This window comes from Physella acuta, unplaced genomic scaffold (genome assembly GCF_028476545.2).
Source record: "Physella acuta isolate Inbredline_101_S28 unplaced genomic scaffold, ASM2847654v3 ptg001813l, whole genome shotgun sequence".
Taxonomy (NCBI): Eukaryota; Metazoa; Mollusca; class Gastropoda; family Physidae; genus Physella; species Physella acuta.
Genome location: NW_026733323.1, coordinates 55,211 through 72,500, shown reverse-complemented (window position 1 = coordinate 72,500; position 17,290 = coordinate 55,211). Strand labels below are relative to the sequence as shown.

Below are 17,290 nucleotides of genomic sequence, written 5' to 3'. Positions count from 1 at the left end.
AAAAAAATTATTTAAATATATAGTGTAAAGAATTATTTAAATATCTAGTGTAAAGAATTATTTCAATATCTGTTGTAAAGAATTATTTAAATATCTAACTGTAAAGAATTATTTAAATATCAAGTATAAATAATTATTTAAATATCTAACTGTAAAGAATTATATAAATATCTAGTATAAAGAATTATTTAAATATCTAGAGTGAAGAATTATTTAAATATCTGTTGTAAATAATTATTTAAATATTTGTTGTAAAGAATTATTTAAATATCTGTTGTAAATAACTATTCAAATAATTGTTGTAAAGAATGGTTTAAATATCTGTTGTAAAGAACTATTCAAATATCTAGTGTAAAGAATGGTTTAAAATATCTAGTGTAAAGAATGGTTTAAAATATCTAGTGTAAAGAATGGTTTAAAATATCTATTGAAAGAACTATTCAAATATCTGTTGTAAAGAATGGTTTAAATATCTGTTGTAAAGAATTATTTAAATATCTGTTGTAAAGAATGGTTTAACATCACGAATGTGACAAAAAGGTTCCAAATGTCCGTGACTCCACTAATTACCTCGTCCAGCTTGCCACAGAACGCCTCACCTAGCAGCGTCAAGGGACAGTTGTTGGTGGCCACTGGACCTGGCAATGGAAGAGTTAAGTTCGTGTACATCATACAAAAGTCATGTCAATCATGCAGCTCTACAGTTTATGTACATCATGCATGTCAATCATTCAATCTGCATATACAATCATGCAAGTTAATCACTCAACTTTGAAGTTACTGTACATTTATTCAAAACAATCATTTTAATTTCCTTGAAAATCATACAAGTGCTTTAGGATCTTGTACATTGATTAGAACCACTAATGGCTCAGAATTCCAGATCAATCAGTTACGGGCTTAAAGAACTGGATAATTCTACACAATAGTTTCAATGACTCGATTGCTTTTATAATCTCAAACAATCATAGTTTTATAGATATTCTAAATTTTAAAATAAAAGATTTGGCCGGAGGAAACAAAATTTGATGTTTTTAAATGACGTGTATTGCCGTCCTTCAATTAAACAGACGGAAATTCTTGTACAAGTAGTTTTTTCTCAATCTCAGCTAAAGTACACATTGGAAGGAAAGGACAAATTTTGACGGACAAAACAAGGAAGTACGGTTTAAAACAACAAGTAAGAAAATATGGGCAGTTAGCACGCAAATATCACAAACAGTATGTCACAGATAGCCGGTCACATACATTATATCACAAACAGCCTGTCTGAAGACACAAACAGCCTGTCTGCAGACACAAACAGCCTGCCTAAAGACCCAAACAGCCTGTCTGAAGACACAAACAGCCTGTCTGAAGACACAAACAGCCTGTCTGCAGACACAAACAGCCTGCCTAAAGACCCAAACAGCCTGTCTGAAGACACAAACAGCCTGTCTGAAGACACAAACAGCCTGTCTGAAGACACAAACAGCCTGTCTGAAGACACAAACAGCCTGTCTGAAGACACAAACAGCCTGTCTGAAGACACAAACAGCCTGTCTGAAGACACAAACAGCCTGTCTGAAGACACAAACAGCCAGTCTGAAGACACTCACCATGAAACTTCTCCGAGCTAACACAAACTTCATTGTTGGCGACAACTTCCAGAAAGTTCTCACCGTAGCGGATGTCGATCTTTACCCACTGGTTCTGTAGGAGAGATATGGGGAGAGGACACACCGTGAACGTTCTAATGGCAGGTCAAGTAGAGCTAACTAGTTAAACGTTGAATCTATTGGCTACAACCTAGGTAGGAGCTTGTCATTGGTGGGGGTGGGGGTATTAAAAACAACACCCTAAAAAATAACCGGGAACAAGAATGAATTAAGTTCAATGATTTTAGATATGTGAGTCTAAGATGACAATGAAGCAAAGTGCAGTTGTTCTAGATTGTTCAGGTATTTAGCTGTCCACACCTTTAGACACCTCCCCTTCACCCACCCCCTTCTCAGTCAACTTGAAGAAGAAAAGCTCCCCGTTGTTTTAACTAATAACTACTGTAGACATGAATATTTCCACAACGCCTAATGTAGACATAAGTACATAAAACCTAGTAAAGACAGCAATCTACTGCCAGACGAGATTCGAACCCGCCATACCTCACGACACCGACTGGCCATGCCTACTGTGCTCATGCCAGAAGTATCAACACTTCGGACCTGATCACGTACCCATGTCTACCTACATGGAACGGTGTGACCTAGCGGTAGAGCGCCAGACTGCTAACACGCAAGTCACGAATTCGAATCCGGGTTCAAATTTTAATCAGAATGACTTGAATCCACCCAACTGTTTTCTCTGAAGCAATCTGCCCCATGTGTTTTGGGCACGAACGGGAAATGATGACGCTGCCTACCTACGGCATTGTTTACATTTGTTATTTCATTAACTCTGCCTGCTTACGAACTCCTCTTCCTGTTTTACCTGGGAGTTGTCGAAGGGACAGAACTCTGATGAGAGCTCTTCACTGTTGACGGTCCTCATGGAAACCACGAGCCTCTTCTTCCAGGCTTGGTAAACAACCTACAGGTTCAAGTAGAGAAAACATGTTACACCACATAGTAAGGAAACCTCTACTTACATTAGGAATAGAATACATATGAGTTCTTTTAGAAAACTAGCTAATAATGGAAGGTGTCTACATTGTCATTATGCCTCATCATCAACATCAACTTTTGTCACCATCATCAGCACACTTTGGCATCACACAGCATCAGAACTTACAATGATATGCTTAAATACTATCCAGTAACATAATCCGCACAGTTCAACTTATCTACATCGTGTATGAAGCACCAGGTGAAATACTGGTATATCCTAAATAACAAACATTGCATTGAGTGTATGGAAAAGCCGGAAAATGCCGGTACTTACAACAATGCCGGGCGGCTCCTGGCTCTCGAGACAGTCGTTGTGTATGAGGGGGATGTCGGTGTCTGGATCCCCCGGGCAGAGCTTGAACATGAAGCCGATGTGGAAGACTGGGCCCAGGACGTTGCTCTTGAAGTAGGGGATGGCGATGGTGGAGCCTCTGTGGCAGGGATAGAGGATTGGGTGTAGAGGATTGGGTGCAGAGGATTGGGTGGTATGGATAGAGGATTGGGTGGTAGGGAGAGAGGATTGGGTGGTAGGGAGAGAGGATTGGGTGGTAGGGAGAGAGGATTGGGTAGTAGGGAGAGAGGATTGGGTGGTATGGAGAGAGGATTGGGTGGTAGGGAGAGAAGATTGGGTGGTAGGGAGAGAGGATTGGGTGGTAGGGAGAGAGGATTGGGTGGTAGGGAGAGAGGATTGGGTGGTAGGGAGAGAGGATTGGGTGGTAGGGAGAGAGGATTGGGTGGTAGGGAGAGAGGATTGGGTGGTAGGGAGAGAGGATTGGGTGGTAGGGATAGAGGATTGGGTGGTAGGGAGAGAGGATTGGGTGGAAGGGATAGAAAAACGGTGGTAGCGACAGAGGATTGGGTGGTAAGGAAAAAAGGATTGTGTAGTAGGGACAGAGGATTGTGTGCAGAGGATTGTGTGGCAGGTTCGAGAGTTGTTGGCGGGAGAGGGGATTGTGTGACGGAGAGGGGATTTTATGACAGGGAGAGAGGATCGTGTGGTAGGGTGTAATGATTGGTTTTTAAAGGAGGTTTGTGTTGTATGGTGATGCCGCGATAAGGAGGTTTGTGTTGTATGGTGATGCTGTGATAACTAACTAAACGACTTCAGTGCAGAAACAGCTTTTAATCTGAGTTTACAATGTTAGTCAACTAGGCCTTGTATTCATCAAAACAGGATCTTTTGTCAAATACCAGATGTATTTCATCAAATACCAGATGTATTTTATCAAATACCAGATGTATTTCATCAAATACCAGATGTATTTCATCAAATACCAGATGTATTTTATCAAATACCAGATGTATTTCATCAAATACCAGATGTATTTCATCAATTACCAGATGTATTTCATCAAATACCAGATGTATTTTATCAAATACCAGATGTATTTCATCAAATACCAGATGTATTTCATCAAATACCAGATGTATTTAATCAAATACCAGATGTATTTTATCAAATACCAGATGTATTTCATCAAATACCAGATGTATTTCATCAAATACCAGATGTATTTCATCAAATACCAGATGTATTTAATCAAATACCAGATGTATTTTATCAAATACCAGATGTATTTTATCAAATACCAGATGTATTTCATCAAATACCAGATGTATTTCATCAAATACCAGATGTATTTCATCAAATACCAGATGTATTTCATCAAATACCAGATGTATTTCATCAAATACCAGATGTATTTCATCAAATACCAGATGTATTTAATCAAATACCATATGTATTTCATCAAATACCAGATGTATTTCATCAAATACCATATGTATTTCTTCAAATACCAGATGTATTTAATAAAATACCAGATGTATTTAATAAAATACCAGATGTATTTCATCAAATACGAGATGTATTCAAATACGAAATGTATTTAATTTATTAAGAAGTGTGTTTCATTAAATACAAGACGTATTTCATTAAATACAAGATGTATTCCTTCAAATACAAGATGTGTTTCATCAAATACAAGATGTATTTAAATTAATCAAATACGAGATGTATTTCCTCAAATACGAGATATATTTCATTAAATAAAAGCTATATTTCATCAAATTCGAGATGTATAATATAAAATATTTAATTAAATACGAGATTTATTTCATTAAATACAAGATGTATTTGAACAAATATAGTTTTCCTTTGACCGTTATCAATAAAAAATACTTTAAAAAAATTCTTGCACATCCACCAATAGTCTTCTATTTTAGGATTTTCTCCTTAACTGATCCTCACTTGTATGGCATCGACGTGTCTGTCTAGTATTTTTTGGGTCTTCAAATTGAACTGCGTGGGCTCTATGCTAGCATTTATTACGTTATGTGAAATTTTTTTAATGTAAGACTTCTATTTTTTAATTCTTTGAACGAGATTCTAATGACTACGAATATATTTAAAATTCGTTTTAATTTAAGGTAGTAAGAATTTATAATTTTTGTCATTTTCCATAGAATATTGACATTGCTTATATTTTAATATTTTAATAAAAATGAGAAAAGTTTCATTGTCAATAATATAATGGTAAACAGTCAAAGAAATCTTAGACAAAAATAACCCAGGGGAGGTAACCATTAAAATAGTTTGACTTACCTAAACGAGCCGCATTTACCTCCCACGGCAGTGCTATCAGACTCGACATGAGCGTTCTCTTTGTCCTTGATGTTGAGCCAGATGTGTCTGCCCTCATCCACTATACTCCCGCCATTGAATGACATTTTTAGCATCATCAGACACGCTGCAGGCACACCTGTCATTACATGACGTACAGGTAACATACAAATAACGATTTGAGATAATAAATGAACAATTAATCCGAAGTTTTGTTCAGTAGGCCTACATCTCAACATGATATCATAACCAATGTGAATTTGAAAACATTTTAATCAGGACTGCTGAGCAAATCAAATATTTTCTGACTGTAAAGTCGTCAAAAATCCATACACCCTCCTCACAAAACCTTGCAAAAAAATGTCAAAAAGCAATTAACTTTAACCCCTAAACCCTAATCGTGATCCCAGAGTCCTAAACATGATCGCAAGGATCCCCTAATGTTGACTCAGCAGCCCAGCTTGCTAATATAAGCCACGCCTACACGTAAGAACAAGATAGGACTGACTCAAAGAGAAGACAATAGAACAAGATGAACAGTTTTTACGTCTAAAATATATGTTATTTGAGTAGAATTAGATCTAATAATGATCTGCAAAAATTGTCTGAGTTCCATGACCATGTGTTGTTGTGATTTTAATGTAAAAGAAATCTAAATGACGTGAGGTATTCTAGTGTAAGGTAAAACAGGGTGTGTAAATGGCATGTGATTATGACATGGGGCTGTGCTGATGTAAGAGGCTCTGTAAGTGTGTAATTATCATATGCTTTGGTACTATGATGATATACGAGGTGTCTGAAAGCGTGTAAATGTCAAATGACATTAGTAGCGATGACGTAAGAGATGACATGGTGCTATGATGATACACGAGGTATCTGAAAGCGTGTAAATGTCATTTGACATGTGTAGCGATGACGTAAGAGATGTCATGACATGGTGCTGTGATGATATATGAGGTGTCTAAAAACGTGTAAATGTCATTGACATGTGTAACGATGACTTAAGAGATATCATGACATGAGTCTGTGGTGATATACGAGGGTTCTGAAAGCGTGTAAATGTCATATGACATGTGTAGCAATGACGTAAGAGATGACTTGGTGCTATGATGATACACGCGGTGTCTGAAAGCGTGTAAATGTCATATGTGTAGCGATGACGTAAGAGATGTCATGACATGGTGCTGCGATGGTACACGAGGTGTCTAAAAACATCTCACTGTCTCCGAACATGGGCGTGGCCAGGGTGCGGTTGGGCCCCCACTCACAGCGGCACGTGCCCTGGTTCCAGACCAGCCCTGTGTAGAAGGGCCAGTTGCAGTCCTCCTGGACCCACTGACCGTCTGACCAGCGCTCGAAGTGGGAGGGGTTGGTGGACGGTCGGTGGAGGCTGGGGAGGGGAAGAACAGTTGGTCATTTACATTACTTGTTTTACACTACTTGTATCTTATAACAGGAATAATAGGTCATTTACATTACTTGTTTTACACTGCTTGTTTCTTATAACAGGAATAATAGGTCATTTACATTACTTGTTTTACACTGCTTGTTTCTTATAACAGGAATAATTGGTCATTTACATTACTTGTTTTACACTGCTTGTTTCTTATAACAGGAATAATTTGTCATTTATGCTACTTGTGTTTTATAACAGGAATTATTGGTTATTTACACTACTTGTGTTACTAACAGAGGTCATTTACACTGCGTGTGTTTTATAACAACAATAATAGGTCATTTACACTACTTTTTTCATATAACAGGAACAAATTTGTCATTTACACTAATTTTTTATTATAACAGGAATAGTTGGTCATTTACACTACTTGTTTTAAAACAGCGTAATAATTATCTACATAGCTGATGATTTTACATAAAATTACCAATTAGTCTGTTATGCAGCTTAATATATAACTCATATCTCACAATAGTTAATGACAATGTACTATTGATAATGTAGTAAACAATTGAATAAAACGTAAATAGTTGTGAGTTTAATACATGTTTAAAGTTACTTACTGACACTCCCCTTTTTTAGTTGAAGAGCTCTCGGCGTCTATTTGATTGGTGCGTTCGATCGTGTTGATTCTGGAAAAAATTTTAATCGTTTTGTTTCATACTATTAAAATGATTTGGTTTTTTAATTCGTGGTTTTCTGGGAAGAACTACATCTTGACCCATGTGTGAATGCTGAGTGATAGTACGCTAGCCTTTCGTTATTGTGTTTGTCAAAAAAAAAACAGAATCGACTAGGCAAAAAAAACAAATGAATAAAAATATAAAATTTTAATATTTAAAAAAAAACGTTAGTGAGCGTATGAAATTATTCTCAAGTAAATAAACATTTATTAAACTTTTAAAAACAGTTTTATCGCAATATGTTTAGAAATTAGTAGGATGCATAGGCTGTGGGGGGTATCTTGACTGATTGGTCCTTTTTTTTTAATGTGTTGCTGATTATTTTATCACATTAAGAATGGATTGCCGTCTCTTTTTCTTATGCTCAATGTGATCGGCAACTCTATTTTTAGACTCACTGTCGAAAGCAAAAATAAATCGAGGTGGGCTATGACGTAATAACTATGCCAATAAAGCTACTTCAATGCACTGCGCAGATCAGTGACGTGTACACACAAAATGGCGGCTGCCTCGTGTCGTATACAACGGTTGTTGGCGTGTGCTCGAATCGCTTGCCATTTCAAAATTGTATTTCATAGTTGGGTCTACCACAACTGCACGAAAATCAAATGTCCGAGTGTAGTTTGCCCGAAGACTGTTTGCCCTATTGGGACAAATTCCCGAATAGAAGTTTGCCCAAATGAGACAGATGCCCGAATCAGAGGCGTAGCGACCAGGGGCGGAACTACCATACCGCCAGACCCCGCAATGCGGGGGGGGGGCCAGGACGTTTAGGGGCCCAGTTCCGACCAAAAAACATTGAATTTTTTTTTCAAAAATTATGTTTTTCATGCATCTTGAAAGTGGTTTTGCAAAAAAAAAAAAAAAAAACAAAAAAAAAACAACAGGTCTACTATAGCAGAGATTGTTGCGTAGAAAAATATTTTAAAATCTACAAGAGCTATAGTTTGAAAGGTAGGTAAACATTCCCACTACTTCCATGACTTACTGCCCTTTTTAAAAATAGGGATGCCCACGAAGCTTATTTAAATAGTTTTGTACTATGTATATTAAAAAGCAATTGATTCTATGAATTGTTACTTAAATAAGACATACTATACAATAGTATGGATATAAAAATCAATGTTTTCAAAATTGATATTATAAAAGCCAAAAATGAAAAAATAAACATAACGCGAGAAACCATTCACGAATCAAGCTAACGTATTTATATATTTTTGACCAGCCTGTTCATGATACTTATGTAACACAAGATGAGTTTAAACTAAATTTTTTCTGGTTTGTGCTCTCAGAATGGTCATTTATTGCAATGAAGTAGACTAAATTACTCAGTTAGGATATATATATATATATATATATATATATATATATATATATATATATATATATATATTTATTTATTTATTTATTTATTTATTTATATATATAAATATATGTATATATATATAGGGGGCCCTAATTTTTTCTTTGCGGGGGAGCCTTTTTTTTCTAGTTCCGCCACTGGTAGCGACCCCTTCCGGCGCCCGGGGACAAACTTTCGATTTGCACCAACCCCCCCCCCCCCCCCCACTCGAACTTTTCATTTGCACCCGCCCCCCTTAAACTTTCAATTTGCAAACCCCCCCCCCACCCCCCCGCCCCACCCCCCCCCCCCCACCCCCCCCCCCCCCCACCCCCCCCCACCCCCTCAAAATTTCGATTTGCACTCCCCCTCGAACTTTTCATTTGCACCCCCCTCAAACTTTCAATTTGGCGTCCCCCCTAAGGTCGGCGCCCGGGGACATATGTCCCCCCCGTGCCCCCCCCCCCCCCTCGCTACGCCTCTGGCCCGAATAGAAGTTTGCCCAAATGAGACAGATGCCCGAATAGAAGTTTGCCCAAATGGGACAGATGCCCGAATAGAAGTTTGCCCAAATGGGACAGATGCCCGAATAGAAGTTTGCCCAAATGAGACAGATGACGAATAGAAGTGTGCCCAAATGGGACAGATGCACAAATTCCAGCACTACGGATGAAAGAGGGAGTAGAGTTTTTCAAAGATTGTAGCAAATTACAAAGGGGCAGTCCAAAAATGGTCTTATCAGCGGACCCCATCACTGACTTTAACTTTCATCGTGCATTTCTTCCACCCTAGCATCAGCGCCATTACCTACAAAATCACGGGTCACTTTACGAAGTACAATATACAATAATAACAAAAATGATAAGTTTAATTTTTAATTAGATATAAAACTTCAAGGTATAAAACCGTTTTATAAAAGTTAATAATTAAGCTAAATTTCTTTTTGAAGAATAATTTTAATTGACATTGAAAATGTTACTTATTTCCCCTAATAAAAATTCAAGGGAAATGACCCTTAACTATGTTCCCAAAGTCTTCAAAAATACAAAGATTTTTATCACTAATAGCTAATACTTTTAAAAACGCTATTAGTGATTAGTGTGTTACACAGAAATAATAACATGTTTATATTTATGTGTCTATTATTTCTAATGTTTGAATTTTGAATTACTATATGACTCTAGTTTAAATAGAAAACGTTTGTTATTTCAAAATTAATTTTTAAACTTTAAAGATTTCGCATCAATAACATGTATTCGTGGTATGCCATCCGTTATAAATAATTTTTGGCTATAAATAATTTCAGGTTTTAACAAGGAGAAATAAATTATAGACTACTATTAATTTAAACAAAAAAAAAATGTTAAAATTTAAATATCTGTAGATGAGAGACATGGATGGAATAAATTCTGGTCCTGTTGCAAATGTTGAGCTCACTGATACAGGAGAAGGCGATTGAAATAAAGCTTTTTTAAAGATTTTTGTTTCAAATAATGGAAGAAGCAGCTTCATAGCGTGCCATAGTAGATTCTAGTAAAGATTTGTGTTTCAAATAATGGAAGAAGCAGCTTCATAGCGTGCCATAGTAGATTCTAGTTTGATTTGAAATTGAATGTAATATTACAAAATGTTATTAAAAAAACGTTTTAATAACAAGCTTGTATGTACTAATGCACTAAAAAGTAGAAAATAAATGAGTTTCTTTAAATATATAGTAATATAATACACTACCATTTATATAACTATAAAGAAAAGCGTGGGTCGCTTCCTAAATATTAGTGAAAGTATCCAATCAGAGTTTCTTCCAGGCATCTCTTCGGGGGAGCGAAGCCCCCCCCCCCCCCGAAATTTTTTTACCGCCCCCCCCCCCCCTAACGAAATGAAATTTATATATTTATATATAGAAAATATATACTTTTAACAGTGTCCGCACTGTCAGTTAGAAGTGCTGCAATTTCGCTCGGGCGTTTCGATCTAGACAGACAGACAGACTGACGAGGAAGTGAGTTAAATAAAAGTTTGTAAAAAAGGGTCGTAGATCTAACTGTCTCTAAAAAATAAAGACACATTCCCCATTTGTTTATGTACCAACTTTAGTTCAGTCTCTCATCTATACGGTTCAGCTGGAACAAGACATTGATATGAATCTGTATCTATATATATAATTCTCTTCTTGGAGACGCTAGAAAACAAGCTGTAAGTGCGCTCCCTACCATCCCACCCCTACATGGTCTGGTGAGCTGTGGTTCACGCTAAATGTTTACAATCGTAGAGCCGGGTTTAGTGACGGCTATTAGGGGCAGATAATTTAATTTGAAACGATTTTAAACTTAGGGGAGGTAACTAAGAGGAGACTGCTTTCACGGGGGGGGGGGTGTAGGGTAGGGGTTGGGGGAAAGGAGGGTGGGAGTAGTATCGTTCTTAACGACCTACTGATAGTGTTTTAAAGCAAATATTTTCAGTGGCAGCATTGGTACTGTCGAATTCACAAATTATGAATTACTGAAAAGTAGAAAATAAAAGAACTAAATAGCGGCGTATGATACGCCGTGGGTCGACTCGTATATATTAAAAAAAGACCTGCACATACAGAGGCTGAAGGAGCTGAGAGAGTTGAGAGTGCCAGTTTACAGGATGATAACGTTCTGTACTCCTGTATGCTGCAGAGTCATGGAAACTAAACAAGAAAGGAGAGAGCCGACTCAGAGGTTTTGAAAGAAGATCCCTCCAACGCATCCTCAGGATAAAGTGGGACGACAAAGTCCCGAGCAAGGAAATATGGCGAAGGACAGGATTAAACGACATTGTCTCAGAAGTTCGAACAAGGAGATGGAGATGGCTGGGCCATGTCCTACGCATGAGCATAAAAAGACTCCCCAACATGGCGCTGAAGTGGAACCCACCCGGAAAGAGAAATAGAGGAAGACCACTGGGAACATGGAGGAGGGAGATGGAAGAAGAAGTACAGGCTACTGGCAAAACCTGGCATGAACTAAAGTGGCTCGCCCAGGACAGGGTGGAATGGCGGAGATTCGTTGCTGCCCTATACTCCACAGGGAGTGATGAGGATTAAGTAAGTAAGTTACAGGATGATAACTGGAAGTATGAGCCAGCGGAGAAGCCGACTGGCCTACAGTGATGTAACTCTAGCTGTTTGTTGTGATATTTGGACCCGTTGGGGTCAGAAACAACTGTCCATTTGGGTGTATGTTTAGTCAAGGCCTGCTAGCCCAGCTTTTGTGACTACACTGTACCCAGACACCAATAGTTGTTAGGGTAAAGCTTAAATAAGGACTGGAAAATAATTTAACTGAATATTTAACTGGTTTCTTGTGTAGTTACAGTAGGTGGTTATTCAGTGGGTTTTTTTTCAAGCCTCTATTACTTTGTGGTTTATACATGCTTGTGTTACATTATGTGGTTTTTAACAAGAACTTTCAATGTACCATTAATCAAATCCAATGAAAGAAACCGTGTTGATGAGTTTGTAAATATAAGTTGATGCATTTGTAATATAAGTTTAATCTGCTCAATTGATAAGCTACAATTTTATTTATTTTTAACATTGGATTGATGCATTTATTTTTTAATAAGTGGAGTTGCTCCAATATGTGGGATTTGATGCAAATAAATTAAACCGTAAAGGTAAAAAAAATCGTCAACAAAAACATTACGTCATTAACGGACGAACACGCACACAACGGCGACTGGAAAGTTTCGCAAGGGAAAACTGTGCTCATAAAGTGCGGAGGGGCAATTTTGCTTTCTAAAATCGAGCATTTATAAACATTAAAAGGTATGACCACATGTGCATTGTAGCATAATAAAATACTTTTCCACGAACTTTGACAAAATTAAAGTGTATTAGTATAATTACTAGTATTTGCGCTTCTTTCTGTTTGCGCACTTTTCCTTTTGCGCATCTTTCTGTTTGCGTAGTTTTCCGTTGCGCACTTTTCCGTTCGCGCAACTTTCCGTTTGCGCATTTTTCTGAGAACCACACATAACGTACACTACTGTAATACTATCACGCGTGTAGGTTGTTTTATGCTAGTATTTCTCATGCAGGTAAACTAAACGAACCTTACAATGAAATACGCTGACAGACTCACTTGTTTTTAAAGCCTTCATTTTTGGGTGAAAAGGCAGACGGTTCCGGTTCGCTTTCATCGTCTGCGCTGTTATCCTTGTCCCAATCCGGGTCGTCCTGGTTGTCTCGTCCCCACGCGCTGTCTTGTTTACTTCCGGTTGAGCCTTGCTTACCCCACCCGCCATTTTGTTTACTCTCTTGTTTTCCCCATCCGCCGTTCTGCTCTTTCCCCGTCTGACTCTCGTCTGCCCAGCTGCTCGAACTTTTGCCTGATGGCTTCCCTTGAGTTTTTACCCAGTTGCTGTCCTGTTTTGTTCGACTGCTGGTCGATTCTCTCCCCCTGGTTGTCTGCTTACCTCCCCATGAGTTGTCTTTGCTCCACCCGTTGTTCTGTGCCCCGCTGTCTTCACTCCCTTTCCCAGCGTTACTTCCCCTGACTCCGTCGTTAACATCTTCCGATTCTGTCCTGGAAAAAAAATGGTTGACTCTTGTCTAAAATTTGTATTTCAGAAGAACACCTGGTAAGGTTTAAATTATAACCTGCTCATCACATCTGGGCATAGGTTGTAATAATAGGTGGTAATATTTTTAAAAATATTTTTTTTTATAATTGTTTAATATCATATTAAAGTATGTCCGAATATGTCCATTGGTGTGAAATTGCTTGTCTCGCAAATTGTTATAATAGACTGTTCATTAAGTTGGGTGGGGCTGACGATGGTATGTAAGTTGATAGTTTGTTGAGGGTCAGTGGTAAAGTGTACGTATGGAAGGTCAATAGGGATTCGTAAATGTCGATGATGCTCTGTGGTTAGTAAGATGGTCAGATTTGACCCTTTACTATTTATTTACTGTACGGTGTATTGCCCATGGTCAGTGTGGTGGTGTGTCATATATTGTCATATATTGTCCGTGATCAATATGGTGGTCTGGTGTGTCATATACTGTCAGTGTTCAGTATTGTAGTCAGGTTTGTCATATATTGTCAGTGTTAGTGTGTCCATCTAAGGTCAGAGGTCAGTAGGATACTCAGGTGTGTCAATCTATAATGTCAGTGGTCAGTACTATAGTCTGGTGTGTCTACTATAATGTCAGTGGTCAGTACTATAGTCTGGTGTGTCAGTACTATAGTCTGGTGTGTCAGTACGATAGTCTGGTCTGTCAGTATTATAGTCTGGTGTGTCTACTATAATGTCAGTGGTCAGTACTATAGTCTGGTGTGTCAGTACTATAGTCTGGTGTGTCAGTACGATAGTCTGGTCTGTCAGTATTATAGTCTGGTGTGTCTACTATAATGTCAGTGGTCAGTACTATAGTCTGGTGTGTCAGTACTATAGTCTGGTGTGTCAGTACTATAGTCTGGTGTGTCAGTACTATAGTCTGGTGTGTCAGTACTATAGTCTGGTCTGTCAGTACGATAGTCTGGTGTGTCAGTACTATAGTCTGGTGTGTCAGTACTATAGTCTAGTGTGTCAGTACTATAGTCTGGTGTGTCAGTATTATAGTCTGGTGTATCACTACTATAGTCTGGTGTGTCAGTACTATAGTCTGGTGTGTCAGTACTATAGTCTGGTGTGTCAGTACTATAGTCTGGTGTGTCTATATAATGTCAGAGTTCAGTACGATAGTGTGTCCATCTAATGTCACTGTTCAGCATGGTACCAGACATCTGGCCAAACCTTGTTGATCGCTGTCTGGAACTCTGATTCTTAGACACCGCTCTGTTCGGACTCGACCTCTGGGCCTCGCTCCGTGGACTGTCCACACAGTCACATGACCTGGGGTCAAAGATCGTGAACTCTGGGCACGAGTAGTCCAGCCACTGTTTCCGGAAGTCCTTGCGTGTAAAAATCTGGTACAGGTTGGCCTGTGATGGGTGGTGGCGCTTGACGCCTCTCTCACATTCTGAAGTACGAGTGAGTTAAAATAGAGGTAATTTTGAGAGATGCTATGAAAGATTAAACAATAAGTTAAGTGATTTTATTTTGAAGTAAAAAAGTAAAGTTTCCCTTTCAAACCTAACGGTCTATGGGGCAAGTGAAGTAGAGTTCACTTGTCTATTTTGAAGGCGCGAATAAAAACTTTGGAAAATTAGTATTATTTTAATGGCGTAATGAGGACTATTAAAGGGGGGGGGGGGGGTTTCCATTCTGGCGAAGGGCAAAATCAGTAGCGTAGCGAGGGGGGGGGGGGGGGGAATATGTTCCCGGGCGCCGACCTTAGGGGGCGCCAAAATGGGTTGGGAAAATAAATTGAAAGGTTGAGGGGGGTGCAAATTGAAAGTTCGAGGAGGGGTGCAAATCGAAATCTTGAGGGGGGGGGGGTGCAAATCGAAAGTTTGAGGGGGGTGCAAATCGAAAGTTTGAGGGGGGGGGGGTGCAAATCGAAATTTTGTTCCCGGGCGCCGGGAAGGGTCGCTACGCATCTGGGCAAAATCAAGATATCTGGTTAATACAAAAACATTAAAGGCGGCAAAAAAGAAAAGTAGCTGAGCTATTATATATATTTGACGCATGTAACACTTCTTCTTCTTCGTTCTTAATTCTAGTGTTGGAAGGGATTCCATCCAACACAATTAAGTATTACGTGACAACTTGTTATGCGCCGTATGGGCCGTTAACTCCGATTTCAGCCTGTTTTTTTTTTATTTGCTTCCATAGCCTTTGTCCTACCAAGAACAAACTATATGGCAGCAGTTGTTTGATTTTGGAGTTGTCTCTCGTAAAAGAGTTGCTGTCCCCAGCTGTCGATCTTCGTTTGCCCGGGGGATCGAACTCCGTACTTTGAGGTTTAGCAACCATAAGCACAACTGACTCGACCACGCCGACCCCTGTCACCGAACAATAGGATAAAATAATATCTCAGCATTCAATACTAATGACATTGTTTTTTTTTAAAACGGGTTATGTTTTATACGTAGGCTTCATGTTTTGGCACTGATGTATCCCTATTGACCTTTGGGTACTAACGTATCCCTATTGACCTTTGGGTACTGATGTATCCCTATTGACCTTTACTAATGTATCCCTATTGGCCTTTGGGTACTGATGTATCCCTATTTGCCTTTGGGTACTAATGTATCCCTATTGGCCTTTGGGTACTAATGTATCACTATTGGCCTTTGGGTACTAATGTATCCCTATTGACCTTTGGGTACTAATGTATCCCTATTGGCCTTTGGGTACTAATGTATCCCTATTGACCTTTGGGTACTAATGTATCCCTATTGACCTTTGGGTACTACTGTATCCCTATTGACCTTTGCGTACTACTGTATCCCTATTGACCTTTGGGTAATAATGTATCCCTATTAACCTTTGGGTACTGATGTATCCCTATTGGTCTTTGGGTACTCACTGTACTGATATCATGACTGGGTACTGAGCTACCCCTAATCCATTAATGCCATTAATTCTACTAAGCAAATAAACGTTTAGCACGACGGCGTGGTCGAGAAGAAGAGCGTACAACTCCTAACCCGAAAGTCTCGAGATCGTATCCAGAGTCCGAAAGACGTCCCTGAGTCCACCCAGCTCTAATGGGTACCTGACTGAGTTGGTCATCGCTTCTTACTCATTGTTTAAAAGACCTTGTTTACTAAACTATCCTGTAAACTAATAAGAAACATCCTGATGCATGTTTTTGATTCTTAAGTTTACAATAGATTTACCGTTTAATTCTGCTTCTTTCGCGGCACACGTCGCTATGGTCAGCAACACAGCAAACGTTACACACACATGACGTAGCTGTAGTGAAAAAAAAAATGTTTTGACGTGAAGGTTCTCACTACATAAAGTTGTGTAGGCCTACACGTGTTGTTTTAAAGTGGGATGACTAATTATATTATTAGGACGATTTTACTTGAATACGCGATCTCATCAATCTAATTAGCAATATCACAGTTAAATAAGAATTTTTTAAATTTCAAACTTTAATTATAGAGCAGAACTCAAATGAAGTAATAATTTGTAATTTTAATAGTATGTAAAAAAAATATTTCAACTAAATTTAAATAACTAGTCCTATATTTTAATTTCATATAACTTCGATCGAAGCCTTCTTATATATTTTTTCAATTCTTTAATGATTTATGCAACATCTAATTTAGTTCTTTTTTTTTTTATTTCGTAAAATTAAAAATAAAATAAAAAAGTTGAAATAACCTGTAAAAAGAAGGAAGCCATATTCGCTGGATGTGGTGTCATCCTATCCAGCCGTAGTTTGGTCTGATCCTAATTCCCCGGCTTTTCCTCCTTGGCGCATACAACAAAAAAATTGTGTCCAAGTGAAATCACGTGACACGCTGTTTGTTGTTGGGTCGTGTCACGGCTAGCGTGACTGCTCTCCCCTTAGCGAGTTGACTTCTGTGCCCCTTCAAGCAGGTCTCGCGCGGTGCTTGCAAACAAAAAATTGCACCGTTGATGTATTTATTTTTCAAATCGTTGAAAAACAAA

The 17,290-nt window shown here is 38.5% G+C and overlaps 1 protein-coding gene across 1 annotated transcript in view; it reads right to left on the bottom strand.

The window, feature by feature from the left end:
- The window catches only part of LOC131930657 (uncharacterized), an 18,423-nt gene extending 1,319 nt beyond the window's left edge, over positions 1-17,104 (bottom strand). The window contains exons 1-11 of the mRNA XM_059287242.1: positions 17,000-17,104; positions 16,507-16,582; positions 14,516-14,741; positions 12,859-13,302; positions 7,285-7,353; positions 6,486-6,655; positions 5,248-5,404; positions 2,917-3,073; positions 2,467-2,565; positions 1,599-1,692; positions 571-638 (exon numbers count right to left, since the gene is read on the bottom strand). Coding sequence (XP_059143225.1) covers positions 571-638; positions 1,599-1,692; positions 2,467-2,565; positions 2,917-3,073; positions 5,248-5,404; positions 6,486-6,655; positions 7,285-7,353; positions 12,859-13,302; positions 14,516-14,741; positions 16,507-16,582; positions 17,000-17,041 — 1,602 coding nt within the window. The 5' untranslated portion in view covers positions 17,042-17,104. The remainder of the gene's footprint in view (positions 1-570; positions 639-1,598; positions 1,693-2,466; positions 2,566-2,916; positions 3,074-5,247; positions 5,405-6,485; positions 6,656-7,284; positions 7,354-12,858; positions 13,303-14,515; positions 14,742-16,506; positions 16,583-16,999) is intronic.
- Positions 17,105-17,290: the final 186 nt, after the last annotated feature.